Source organism: Heterodontus francisci, chromosome 35 (assembly GCF_036365525.1).
Source record: "Heterodontus francisci isolate sHetFra1 chromosome 35, sHetFra1.hap1, whole genome shotgun sequence".
In the NCBI taxonomy this organism is placed as follows: domain Eukaryota; kingdom Metazoa; phylum Chordata; class Chondrichthyes; order Heterodontiformes; family Heterodontidae; genus Heterodontus; species Heterodontus francisci.
In genome coordinates, this window is record NC_090405.1 from 55,186,002 (window position 1) to 55,199,076 (window position 13,075).

Genomic DNA, 13,075 nt, shown 5'->3' on the forward strand with positions numbered 1-13,075 from the left:
ACAGTGTTTGGGGAAGAGGGAGGGGACAGTGTTTGGGGAAGAGGGAGGGGACAGTGTCTGGGGAAGAGGAACCCATGTACAATGTCAGCTCACATGAGGGTCAGGAACGGTGATCAGTAGTTTAGTGTGAATAGCAGTATTAGGAAGACAAGTGAATTGGGGTGTTATGCTGCAAGTGCTGCTTCATCACTGTTCTGTTACTGGAATCAAAGGACTGTTTTGAATCAACAATTAAATAATTAATCATCAGCTCAATTAAAAACTTACAGCAAATAAACCAAATCCTGTTTAACTCTGTGAAACAATCAGAACCAACATGATTGTCACTGGGAATCTGCAAGCTTTGATGGTCTTGATTGAAATAGATGGTGTTATTTGCACAGAGCTTCTGTAAGGACAGTGTGGCTGTGTGAAAATGTCTGTGTTCCTTGTTACAGTGTAGAAAATATTTAAACAGAGCAATGTCTTATTAAATAACCTTTGGTCCTGTGAAACAAAGCTACAATAATTGTACTGCACCCTGGCACAAACGCAACCCTAGCCCACATCCTCAACATGGTCAGTCTGAATACCTGTGGCTGTCTCTCTCTCTCTCTCTCTCTCTCTTTACCAACAAGAGTCTGTAATGATGGTACCACAACATGGCAGCACCTATAAGAGCTTGCGATGAAGTTGCAATAAATATTATCTTGGTGTGTTCCTTTAATAATCAGTTTTTTTTGATTTTCGAGGTGTAGAATGGGTCAACTCTGGTAGCCATTAAAGGACTGGTTTGCAAAGTGACCTCGCAAGCCATCACCTTCCAACCGGACAGTTAGGTGAGGCAGGATTCCCATCCAATAGGGGATGTTTTTCCTTCCAACGGGGTTCCAGAATGTTCTGTATTGTGATGTAAAAGCAGACACACAGTGGAAATGTTATTGTCTCCAGTATATAAGGTGCTGATAATGGTGTGATTACATCTCTTCAGTAACTCACTTGAAGCACCAGTGAGCCAGTGCAGAGATCACACCCAGTACTGATTGGTTTTCAGAGTAGGATTGCTTGTCCTGCAGAACTGGCTTGCATCAGGGTTAATGTGCCCACTGTTGGATTGTGTTTCTGTGCCGTTCAGTGGCCTGACATTCACAAGAGGAACAGATTGAACATCATCGGTCTTCCTAAAGGTCTCTTTTTCCACAGTGCCATTCCTGGGTTTTGACACAGGCCCCTGCACATTATGCTTTCCTGTTTTGTTGCGTTTTGTCACGTAGATGATGATTATTGCAGCAATCAGCAACAGCAAAGCAATCAGTATAACAGCAATGATAATAGCTGTGAGATTACTCCCTGTTGATGTAAGAACCTTCTCATTGCTGGCTGTTGGTTGGGATCCTGTTACTACATTGTCTGATGTTGGCAAATTCCCTCTTCTGCCAACTCTATAGGGACTCCAAGTTCCAGTAGATGAATACATGCCCATTTCCTCACCTTCCTGGACTGTGGGGCTGATACTGGAATCTGGTAACTTAGTCCCACTCAAGGAGGAGACTTTGAGCAGTGTGGCATTGTAATGGTGAGTAGGTATGTATGGGACAGTCCTAAATTCAAAAGCACCTATGCCAGGTGGCACTCCATCAGCTTTCAAGAGAAATTGGAAGCCATCAATCTTGGGGTAAGGGCCAGCCTCACCATAATCAAAAACTTCCATTGCTATACTTCCGTCTTCTAGGTCAGACTGGCTAAAGTTATTTCGCAGGTGGCTTTCCGTTCCATTCTGTCTATGCAGTTTGATTAGTTTTCCAGCTTTGGGTTGTTGAATGATGTTGAAGGAAGGGATGCTCTGGGTTATCTTGGCCAGCTCACTAGCATCCAGAATATCTGTGTCAATCAGAATGGTGGTGTTTCTAGGCCAGTGTAGATCCTGGGCCATCCTTACTAAGGGCTGCACTGTAACATTCACGGTACCTGATACATTGCCCTCACCGGTCACTGCACAGAAATGGAAGCTATCTTGATAAACAGTGAAATCTGTCATGTGATATTTTAGTTCTCCATTATTAATGTGTTGCTGCAAGAACTTGGTCACAACAGACTGGTTTACAGTTATTTTTCCATGCCTTGGCTGCTGTGTTATTTTGTAGAGTATAATATCATTTTCTTTGGTGTCTATCAGGAGTTCCTCTCTAGTTATGGGCACTGACGCATTACCTTGCAGTAATATAATTTCTTTGTTGTGGATCATATTAACAGTCACTGGGGTAACTTCTATAGTAACAGACCCCCCAACTGCTGAATGTTTCCCATCGGAGACACTGAACTGGAACATGCTAGAAGCTGGCTGGCCAGCTGCTTTGAATAGCACTCTGCCAGTATTGATATCCGCCTGTGTGAACTGTTTAATGGCCATAGTGTCATTAGCCTGATGCACAAAGAAACCATTGTCTGGCCCTGTGATGATACTGTACTGAATTTCTTCTGGTAAGTTATCAAAGTCAACTGTGTTCATGTGATCTTGAGTCAGCACAAAGGTGGAGTCCTGTAGGACATGCAGGATTGGGCCTGTAGTCACAATCTGTGGAGGATGATCCTCCACTGGCACGATGGTTATATTGAAGAGCTCAGAAATAACAATAATAGATCCATTATGTGAAGGGTGTGAAAATGACTTTCTTCTTGGACTCAACCAGACTCGAAATGCGAAGCTATCTGTTAAAGCCTGCGATCTGCTGTGTGTATACTCCAGTGTAGAATCGGACAGGTCAGACTGCGTAAAGTGCTGTACCTTTCCCACGTCAGCTAATGAGAGAAAGCCATGCACAGGGTGCATGGTCACCTCGAATATCGCATCATAGGTGGACTGGTGAGGTTTGGGTACACTGGCCAGAAGGTTCGAAGCATCCAGCATTGACTGGTCAATTGCTGCACTTTGACCTTCGGATAGTACAAGACCTGGAGAAGAAAGAAAGACCTTTTACCAATTTCATAAAAATTACAGCAGGGAAACAGCCCATTTGGCCTAACCTGTTCATATTGGCATTTGTCCCCTCCACGTGAGCAGTATAATAATCTTGTGCCTTTCCTCTTTCCATATTTCTTTGTTCTCTTTGTCTGCAATATATATAACCTAGTTCTAATGTTATATTAGTCTCTGCTTTAATCACAAGGGCAATCCACAGCCTCACAACCCTCTCTGTAAAAAGGTTTCTCCTGCTCTCTGTCCTAAATCACTCATATTTAATCTTACATTGCAAACTCCTCAGTCTAGACCCTCAATAACTAGCAGCATCATTGCTATCTGGAACATCTTACAGGGAATAAGTGCGCTGTAATTTTCCTGATTGTCAACATAGGGTTAATCCTCAGAGAAAGATAGAAAAAGTCAACTCGTGTTGGTTCTGGTTCAATCTTGGGACTGGAGGAGGACAATCATTGTTTCTTTCACCATCTACATACAACAGACTGCTTTAACAAAGTCAACAAATCAGCTCTCTCTGAGAGTCTGCCCAGAGGCAGGTTTTTAATCTATTTAATTCAATTGCAATGTCAGCACTTCCCCTTTCTAAACTATGCCATATTTACAAGAGCCCCATCATTGTTTACACATTGCTATCAGCTCCCCTATATCAATCTCAGTTTTAATTTCCTGCGAACTCTAAGCCTGCACCTCTGCATTACTGAGTGCATCCAACTGGAATCACTTATAATTACAGAGAAAGCCAGAAACAGCGAGAGAAGGTGTAAAAGAGGAAATGCAATCCATAATGCTTGGTTTTGTGCCTCACTATAGAATGGTGCGTGTCCTTTTCTAAGTGGTTGGACAGCACCCACAGAATTGGCCTCAAGACAAACAGACACATTCCTAACCCTTCCTGTGCATTTGCTTCATTCACTCTACAAACCGATCGTTGGGGCAAGTCTCAAGCTTTCTCCCACATCTCAATTGCTGTAACCCTTTGCTACAACTGAAACATTAACATAATGTTCCATTTCAGATCAACGAATGATATAATCGTGCAGCACAGAAGGAGACCATTGGCAGAGACAGACGTGAGTTGATGTTGTGCAGATCTGATTAATTTCTACACATAACCTGCTTGGAAATATTTGCTGCCCAAGTTCCAAACTTTAAATTATAAATATTAAATATTGACTCGAAACAGCAATTCCACAGCAGCATCTGGGCGGTGGGGAAAGAGCAGGGAGTGAAACGAATTAGACAGCTCTCTCAAAGAGCCAGCACAGGCACGATGGGCCGAATGGCCTCTTTCTGTGCTGTAACATTCAATGATTCATTGATCTGAATTGGGGTCCCAAGAAACAGACCTGACAGAGAGCTTGTGACTCGCCTTCTAATTACTGCGGTGTTGGGGTCAGGAATGAAAGGGAAAAGAGCTATTTTGTCCTCTAAACTGCCAGACAATTCTATCTGGTAATGAAACAGCCCAGCGAATGTTTAGTGTGTTTTCCCCTTTGGGAAGCTGCAATCCTTTGAGCAAGGGTTCCAGAGCAATGCAAAGGTAGAAAGTGTGGAACAACAAACCAGCTGAAGTGATGGACTACTGAGTCACACTTACAACTCCCCCATCTGAGCATGTTTGAACAGAACTGTGGAAACTGCCGATTGGGCCAGCTTCGGTTCATGTGTGAGTGTGTGCATGAGTATGCCGTGACTGTGAGCCCAGATCTCATGCTTACATAGGCTTGCGTGCCCCTATCTCTGTAATCTCCCCAGCCCCATCACCCTCTGTGATCTCTGCACTCCTCCAATTCAGGCCTCTTGAGCGTCCCCGATTTTAATCACTCCACCACTGGAGGTTGTGCCTTCAGTTGTACAGACCCCAAACTCTGGAATTCCCTTCCTACACCTCTCTGCCTCTCTACCTCACTTTCCTCCTTTAAGATGCTCCTTAAAACCTACCTCTTTGACCGAACCTTTGGTCACCGGACCTAATATCTCCTTATATGGCTCAGTGTCATTTTTGTTTTATGATGCTCCAGTCAAGCACCTTTGGAAGCTTTATTATATTAAAGGTGCTATATAAATAAAAGTTGTTGTTGTTACTGCCATTTTACATAAGCATTCAACTTTTTGTTCTCTGAAAATGATCTAGTCTCTCCTTGTTGTGTGGGAGGATAATGCCGCCATGTGATTCTTGCAGGCAGAGTCTAATCCACTTGCATTTTCAAAAAAAAATGGTCTTTACTGACCTGAAATCTTTCTGACCTGGTTTTGACCCTGAACTTTGTTTAAACAGTGCATGCCTTCTCCCACACGGTATGTCTGGCAGGGATGAGAGCTGTTCAATGCTGTCAGGCCAACAACAGATTGTATTTAGATAGAGCCTTTAACAGAGTAAAACATCCCAAGGTGCTTCACAGGAACATTGCCAGGCAAAATGTGATGCTGAGCAACACAGAGAGATAGGAGGGCAGGCGATCAACAGCTTGGTCAAAGGAGGAGAGAGAGGCGGAGAGGTTTAGGGAGGGAATTCCAGAGTTTAGGGCCCAGGCAGCTGAAGGCACGGTCACCAATGGTGGAGCGATGGGAATTGGGGATACGCAAGAGGCCAGAATTGGAGGAATGAGGATATCTAGGAGGGGTGTAAGGCGAGAGATAGGGAGGGCGAGGCCATGGAGGGATTGCATTATTCCAGGAGCCCCTGTTCACGCCAGATCTTTTTAATTAGGGGATGGGGTCAGAGACATGAGTCAGCAGTGGACTGCAATACCCTGTCTAAGCCACTGGGCATGTTGATGGGGCAGCTGTTGTCTTTGGAACTGTACCCCAAGAGTCACTGCTGCTTAGAACGAGAGAGAGAGAACTGGGGAAATAGAAACTGTACTTTACCTTTATTGTTCCACAGCTGAGTGCCTCGTTCAGGACTAAGGTTTTCAAAGGAGATCCACAGTGTCAGTGTCTGTCTTTCCGTAACTGCTGGGGGAGAGGAAACTGTAAACTGGAATGAATCCTGAGATTTCCAAAAGGGCTCCGTAGGCCAATCGTGTTGGTAGAAAATGTTTGCAGCTTCCAGCTGTGGTGGGAAAGGAGATATAGATGCTGGTCACTGATATTATTCCGAACAAATGTTACTACCTCCCCGTCTATTACATCATTACAAAGTTGTCACAGCACAGAAACTGGTTATATGATCTAAATGGTTTATGAGAGTGTTAATGTTCTACACCAGCCTCCTCCCAGCTTTCTTCATCTTAACCTGATCAACATGTCCTTCTTTCTATTCCTTTCTCCCTCATGTGCTTATCCAGATTTCTCTTAAATGCATCTATGCTATTTGCCTCAACCACTCCTTGTGATAGTCTCCTCCCTGTCTGGTGTCCCCAGGCCTCAGGTTTAGCACCATCTGTAAACCAGAGCCGAGAAACAATCAGCAAACCCTGGACTAAATCCTGGGCTAATGTTACAGCATGAATCCCAGAACCTGGTCACCATCATTAACACAGACCCCGGAGCCCAGTCACCGTCACGAACCTGGACCCCAGAGTCCAGTCACCGTCATTAACCCAGACCCCGGAGCCCAGTCACCAGCACTAACCCAGACCCCGGAGCCCAGTCACCGTCACGAACCCGGACCCCGGAGCCCGGTCACCGTCACTAACCCGGACCCCGGAGCCCAGTCACCATCATTAACACAGACCCCGGAGCCCAGTCACCGTCACTAACCCGGACCCCGGAGCCCGGTCACCATCATTAACACAGACCCCGGAGCCCAGTCACCGTCACGAACCTGGACCCCAGAGTCCAGTCACCATCATTAACCCAGACCCCGGAGCCCAGTCACCATCATTAACACAGACCCCGGAGCCCAGTCACCGTCACTAACCCAGACCCCGGAGCCCAGTCACCATCATTAACACAGACCCCGGAGCCCAGTCACCGTCACTAACCCGGACCCCGGAGCCCAGTCACCGTCACTAACCCAGACCCCGGAGCCCGGTCACCATCATTAACACAGACCCCGGAGCCCAGTCACCGTCACGAACCTGGACCCCAGAGTCCAGTCACCATCATTAACCCAGACCCCGGAGCCCAGTCACCATCATTAACCCAGACCCCGGAGCCCAGTCACCGTCACTAACCCAGACCCCGGAGCCCAGTCACCATCATTAACACAGACCCCGGAGCCCAGTCACCGTCACTAACCCGGACCCCGGAGCCCAGTCACCGTCACTAACCCAGACCCCGGAGCCCGGTCACCATCATTAACACAGACCCCGGAGCCCAGTCACCGTCACGAACCTGGACCCCAGAGTCCAGTCACCATCATTAACCCAGACCCCGGAGCCCAGTCACCATCATTAACCCAGACCCCGGAGCCCAGTCACCGTCACGAACCCGGACCCCGGAGCCCAGTCACCGTCACTAACCCAGACCCCGGAGCCCGGTCACCATCATTAACACAGACCCCGGAGCCCAGTCACCGTCACGAACCTGGACCCCGGAGCCCAGTCACCGTCACGAACCCGGACCCCGGAGCCCAGTCACCGTCACTAACCCAGACCCCGGAGCCCGGTCACCATCATTAACACAGACCCCGGAGCCCAGTCACCGTCACGAACCTGGACCCCAGAGTCCAGTCACCATCATTAACCCAGACCCCGGAGCCCAGTCACCATCATTAACCCAGACCCCGGAGCCCAGTCACCGTCACTAACCCAGACCCCGGAGCCCAGTCACCATCATTAACCCAGACCCCGGAGCCCAGTCACCGTCACTAACCTGGACCCCGGAGCCCAGTCACCATCATTAACACAGACCCCGGAGCCTAGTCACCGTCACTAACCCGGACCCCGGAGCCCAGTCACCATCATTAACACAGACCCCGGAGCCTAGTCACCGTCACTAACCCAGACCCCGGAGCCCGGTCACCAGCACTAACCCAGACCCCGGAGCCCAGTCACCGTCACGAACCCGGACCCCGGAGCCCGGTCACCGTCACTAACCCGGACCCCGGAGCCCAGTCACCATCATTAACACAGACCCCGGAGCCTAGTCACCGTCACTAACCCAGACCTCGGAGCCCGGTCACCAGCACTAACCCAGACCCCGGAGCCCAGTCACCGTCACGAACCCGGACCCCGGAGCCCGGTCACCGTCACTAACCCGGACCCCGGAGCCCAGTCACCATCATTAACACAGACCCCGGAGCCCAGTCACCGTCACTAACCCGGACCCCGGAGCCCAGTCACCATCACTAACCCGGACCCCGGAGCCCAGTCACCGTCACTAACCCGGACCCCGGAGCCCAGTCACCGTCACTAGCCTGGACCCCGGAGCCCAGTCACCGTCACTAACCCGGACCCCAGAGACCAGTCACCGTCACTAACCCGGACCCCGGAGCCCGGTCACCGTCACTAACCTGGACCCCGGAGCCCAGTCACCGTCACTAACCTGGACCCCGGAGCCCAGTCACCGTCACTAACCCGGACCCCAGAGACCAGTCACCGTCACTAACCCGGACCCCGGAGCCTGGTCACCGTCACTAACCCGGAGCCCGGAGCCCGGTCACCGTCACTAACCCAGACCCCAGAGACCAGTCACCGTCACTAACCCGGACCCCAGAGACCAGTCACCGTCACTAACCCGGACCCCAGAGCCCGGTCACCGTCACTAACCCGGACCCCGGAGTCCGGTCACCGTCACTAACCCAGACACCGGAGCCCGGTCACCGTCACTAACCCGGACCCCAGAGACCAGTCACCGTCACTAACCTGGACCCCGGAGCCCGGTCACCGTCACTAACCCGGACCCCGGAGCCGGTCACCGTCACTAACCTGGACCCCGGAGCCCAGTCACCGTCACTAACCCGGACCCCGGAGCCGGTCACCGTCACTAACCTGGACCCTGGAGCCCGGTCACCGTCACTAACCCGGACCCCGGAGCCCGGTCACCATCACTAACCTGGACCCCGGAGCCCGGTACCATCGCTAACCAGGCCCCCGGAGCACGGTCACCGTCACTAACCCGGACCCCGGAGCCCAGTCACTGTCACTAACCCGGACCCCGGAGCTCGGTCACCATCACTAACCCGGACCCCGGAGCTCGGTCACCATCACTAACCCAGACCCCGGAGCCCGGTCACCGTCACTAACCCAGACCCCGGAGCTCGGTCACCGTCACTAACCCAAGACCCCGGAGCCCGGTCACCATCACTAACCCGGACCCCGGAGCTCGGTCACCATCACTAACCCAGACCCCGGAGCCCGGTCACCATCACTAACCCGGACCCCGGAGCTCGGTCACCATCACTAACCCAGACCCCGGAGCCCGGTCACCATCACTAACCCGGACCCCGGAGCTCGGTCACCATCACTAACATGGACCCCGGAGCTCGGTCACCATCAATAACCCAGACCCTGGAGCCCGGTCACCATCACTAACCCGGACCCCGGAGCCCGGTCACCGTCACTAACCCGGACCCCGACGCCCGGTCACCGTCACTAACCCAGACCCCGGAGCTCGGTCACCATCACTGACCCAAACCCCGGAGCCTGGTCACCATCACTAACCCAGATCCTGGAGCCCGGTCACCATCACTAACCCGGACTCCGGAGCCCGGTCACCATCACTAACCCGGACCCCGGAGCTCGGTCACCGTCACTAACCCAGACCCCGGAGCCCAGTCACCATCACTAACCAGGACCCCGGAGCCCGGACACCATCACTAACCCGGACTCCGGAGCCCGGTCACCATCACTAACCCGGATGCTGGAGCCCAGTCACCATCACTAACCAGTACCCCGGAGCCCGGTCACCATCACTAACCCGGACTCCGGAGCCCGGTCACCATCACTAACCCGGATGCTGGAGCCCAGTCACCATCACTAACCAGTACCCCGGAGCCCGGTCGCCATCACTAACCCATATCCTGGAGCCCGGTCATCATCACTGACCAGGACCCCGGAGCCCGGTCACCATCACTAACCCAGGCCCCGGAGCCTGGTCACCATCACTAACCCAGACCCCGGAGCTCAGTCACCATCACTAACCTGGACTTCGGAGCCCGGTCACCATCACTAACCCAGATCCTGAAGCTCGGTCACCATCACTAACCCGGACTCCGGAGCCCGGTCACCATCACTAACCCAGATCCTGGAGCTCGATCACCATCACTAACCCAGGCCCCGGAGCCTGGTCACCATCACTAACCCAGACCCCAGAGCCCGGTCACCATCACTAACCCAGACCCTGGAGCCTGGTCACCATCACTAACCCAGACCCCGGAGCCCGGTCACCATCACTAACCCAGACCCCGGAGCCCGGTCACCATCACTAACCCAGACCCCGGAGCCTGGTCACCATCACTAACCCAGACCCCGGAGCCCGGTCACCATCACTAACCCAGATCCTGGAGCCTGGTCACCATCACTAACCCAGACCCCAGAGCCCGGTCACCATCACTAACCCAGATCCTGGAACTCGGTCACCGTCACTAACCCAGATCCTGGAACTCGGTCACCATCACTAACCCAGATCCTGGAGCTCGGTCACCGTCACTAACCCAAGACCCCGGAGCCCGGTCACCATCACTAACGCAGATCCTGGAGCTCGGTCACCATCACTAACCCAGACCCTGGAGCCTGGTCACCATCACTAACCCAGATCCTGGAGCTCGGTCACCATCACTATCCCAGACCCCGGAGCCCGGTCACCATCACTAACCCAGATCCTGGAGCTCGGTCACCGTCACTAACCCAAGACCCCGGAGCCCGGTCACCATCACTAACGCAGATCCTGGAGCCCAGTCACCATCACTAACCAGTACCCCGGAGCCCGGTCACCATCACTAACGCAGATCCTGGAGCTCGGTCACCATCACTAACCCAGACCCTGGAGCCTGGTCACCATCACTAACCCAGATCCTGGAGCTCGGTCACCATCACTATCCCAGACCCCGGAGCCCGGTCACCATCACTAACCCAGATCCTGGAGCTCGGTCACCGTCACTAACCCAAGACCCCGGAGCCCGGTCACCATCACTAACGCAGATCCTGGAGCCCAGTCACCATCACTAACCAGTACCCCGGAGCCCGGTCACCATCACTAACCCGGACTCCGGAGCCCGGTCACCATCACTAACCCATATCCTGGAGCCCGGTCACCATCACTGACCAGGACCCCGGAGCCCGGTCACCATCACTAACCCAGGCCCCGGAGCCTGGTCACCATCACTAACCCAGACCCCGGAGCTCAGTCACCATCACTAACCCGGACTCCGGAGCCCGGTCACCATCACTAACCCAGATCCTGGAGCTCGGTCACCATCACTAACCCGGACTCCGGAGCCCGGTCACCATCACTAACCCAGATCCTGGAGCTCGGTCACCATCACTAACCCAGGCCCCGGAGCCTGGTCACCATCACTAACCCAGACCCCAGAGCCCGGTCACCATCACTAACCCAGACCCTGGAGCCTGGTCACCATCACTAACCCAGACCCCAGAGCCCGGTCACCATCACTAACCCAGATCCTGGAACTCGGTCACCATCACTAACCCAGATCCTGGAGCTCGGTCACCGTCACTAACCCAAGACCCCGGAGCCCGGTCACCATCACTAACGCAGATCCTGGAGCTCGGTCACCATCACTAACCCGGACTCCGGAGCCCGGTCACCATCACTAACCCAGGCCCCGGAGCCTGGTCACCATCACTAACCCATATCCTGGAACTCGGTCACCGTCACTAACCCAGACCCCAGAGCCCGGTCACCATCACTAACCCAGATCCTGGAACTCGGTCACCATCACTAACCCAGATCCTGGAGCCCGGTCACCATCACTAACCCAGACCCCGGAGCCCGGTCACCATCACTAACCCAGGCCCCGGAGCCTGGTCACCATCACTAACCCAGACCCTGGAGCCTGGTCACCATCACTAACCCAGACCCTGGAGCCTGGTCACCATCACTAACCCAGATCCTGGAACTCGGTCACCATCACTAACCCAGATCCTGGAACTCGGTCACCATCACTAACCCAGATCCTGGAGCTCGGTCACCGTCACTAACCCAAGACCCCGGAGCCCGGTCACCATCACTAACGCAGATCCTGGAGCTCGGTCACCATCACTAACCCGGACTCCGGAGCCCGGTCACCATCACTAACCCGGACCCCGGAGCCCGGTCACCATCACTAACCCAGACCCTGGAGCCTGGTCACCATCACTAACCCAGATCCTGGAGCTCGGTCACCATCACTAACCCAAGACCCCGGAGCCCGGTCACCATCACTAACCCGGACCCCGGAGCCCGGTCACCATCATTCACCCGGACGCCGGAGCCCGGTCACCATCACTAACCCAGATCCTGGAGCTCAGTCACCATCACTAACCCAGATCCTGGAGCTCGGTCACCATCACTAACCCAAGACCCCGGAGCTCGGTCACCATCACTAACCCGGACCCCGGAGCCCGGTCACCATCACTCACCCGGACGCCGGAGCCCGGTCACCATCACTAACCCGGACCCCGGAGCCCGGTCACCATCACTCACCCGGACGCCGGAGCCCGGTCACCATCACTAACCCGGACCCCGGAGCCCGGTCACCATCACTCACCCGGACCCCGGAGCCCGGTCACCATCACTCACCCGGACGCCGGAGCCCGGTCACCATCACTAACCCGGACCCCGGAGCCCGGTCACCATCACTAACCCGGACCCCGGAGCCTGGTCACCATCATTAACCCAGACCCCGGAGCCCGGTCACCATCACTCACCCGGACCCCGGAGCCCGGTCACCATCACTAACCCAGACCCTGGAGCCTGGTCACCATCACTAATCCAGACCCCGGAGCCCGGTCACCATCACTCACCCGGACCCCGGAGCCCGGTCACCATCACTCACCCAGATCCTGGAGCTCGGTCACCGTCACTAACCCAAGACCCCGGAGCCCGGTCACCATCACTAACCCGGACCCCGGAGCCCGGTCACCATCACTCACCCAGATCCTGGAGCTTACAATACAAAGGGGACTATTTCCCTCGCCGTTGCCTGGACTTTCTGCCGGCATTTCCTGAGCCACTGCTGTCAGTTTGGTGGAAGGTTGGTGGGGAGTGGGGCTCCCGGAGAAGTGG

The 13,075-nt window shown here is 53.8% G+C and overlaps 1 protein-coding gene across 1 annotated transcript in view; it reads right to left on the minus strand.

The window, feature by feature from the left end:
- Positions 1 to 869: 869 nt before the first annotated feature.
- The window catches only part of cspg4 (chondroitin sulfate proteoglycan 4), a 101,084-nt gene continuing 88,878 nt past the window's right edge, over positions 870 to 13,075 (minus strand). Inside the window, exons 9-10 of the mRNA XM_068015173.1 lie at positions 5,831 to 6,014; positions 870 to 2,931 (exon numbers count right to left, since the gene is read on the minus strand). Coding sequence (XP_067871274.1) covers positions 1,007 to 2,931; positions 5,831 to 6,014 — 2,109 coding nt within the window. The 3' untranslated portion in view covers positions 870 to 1,006. The remainder of the gene's footprint in view (positions 2,932 to 5,830; positions 6,015 to 13,075) is intronic.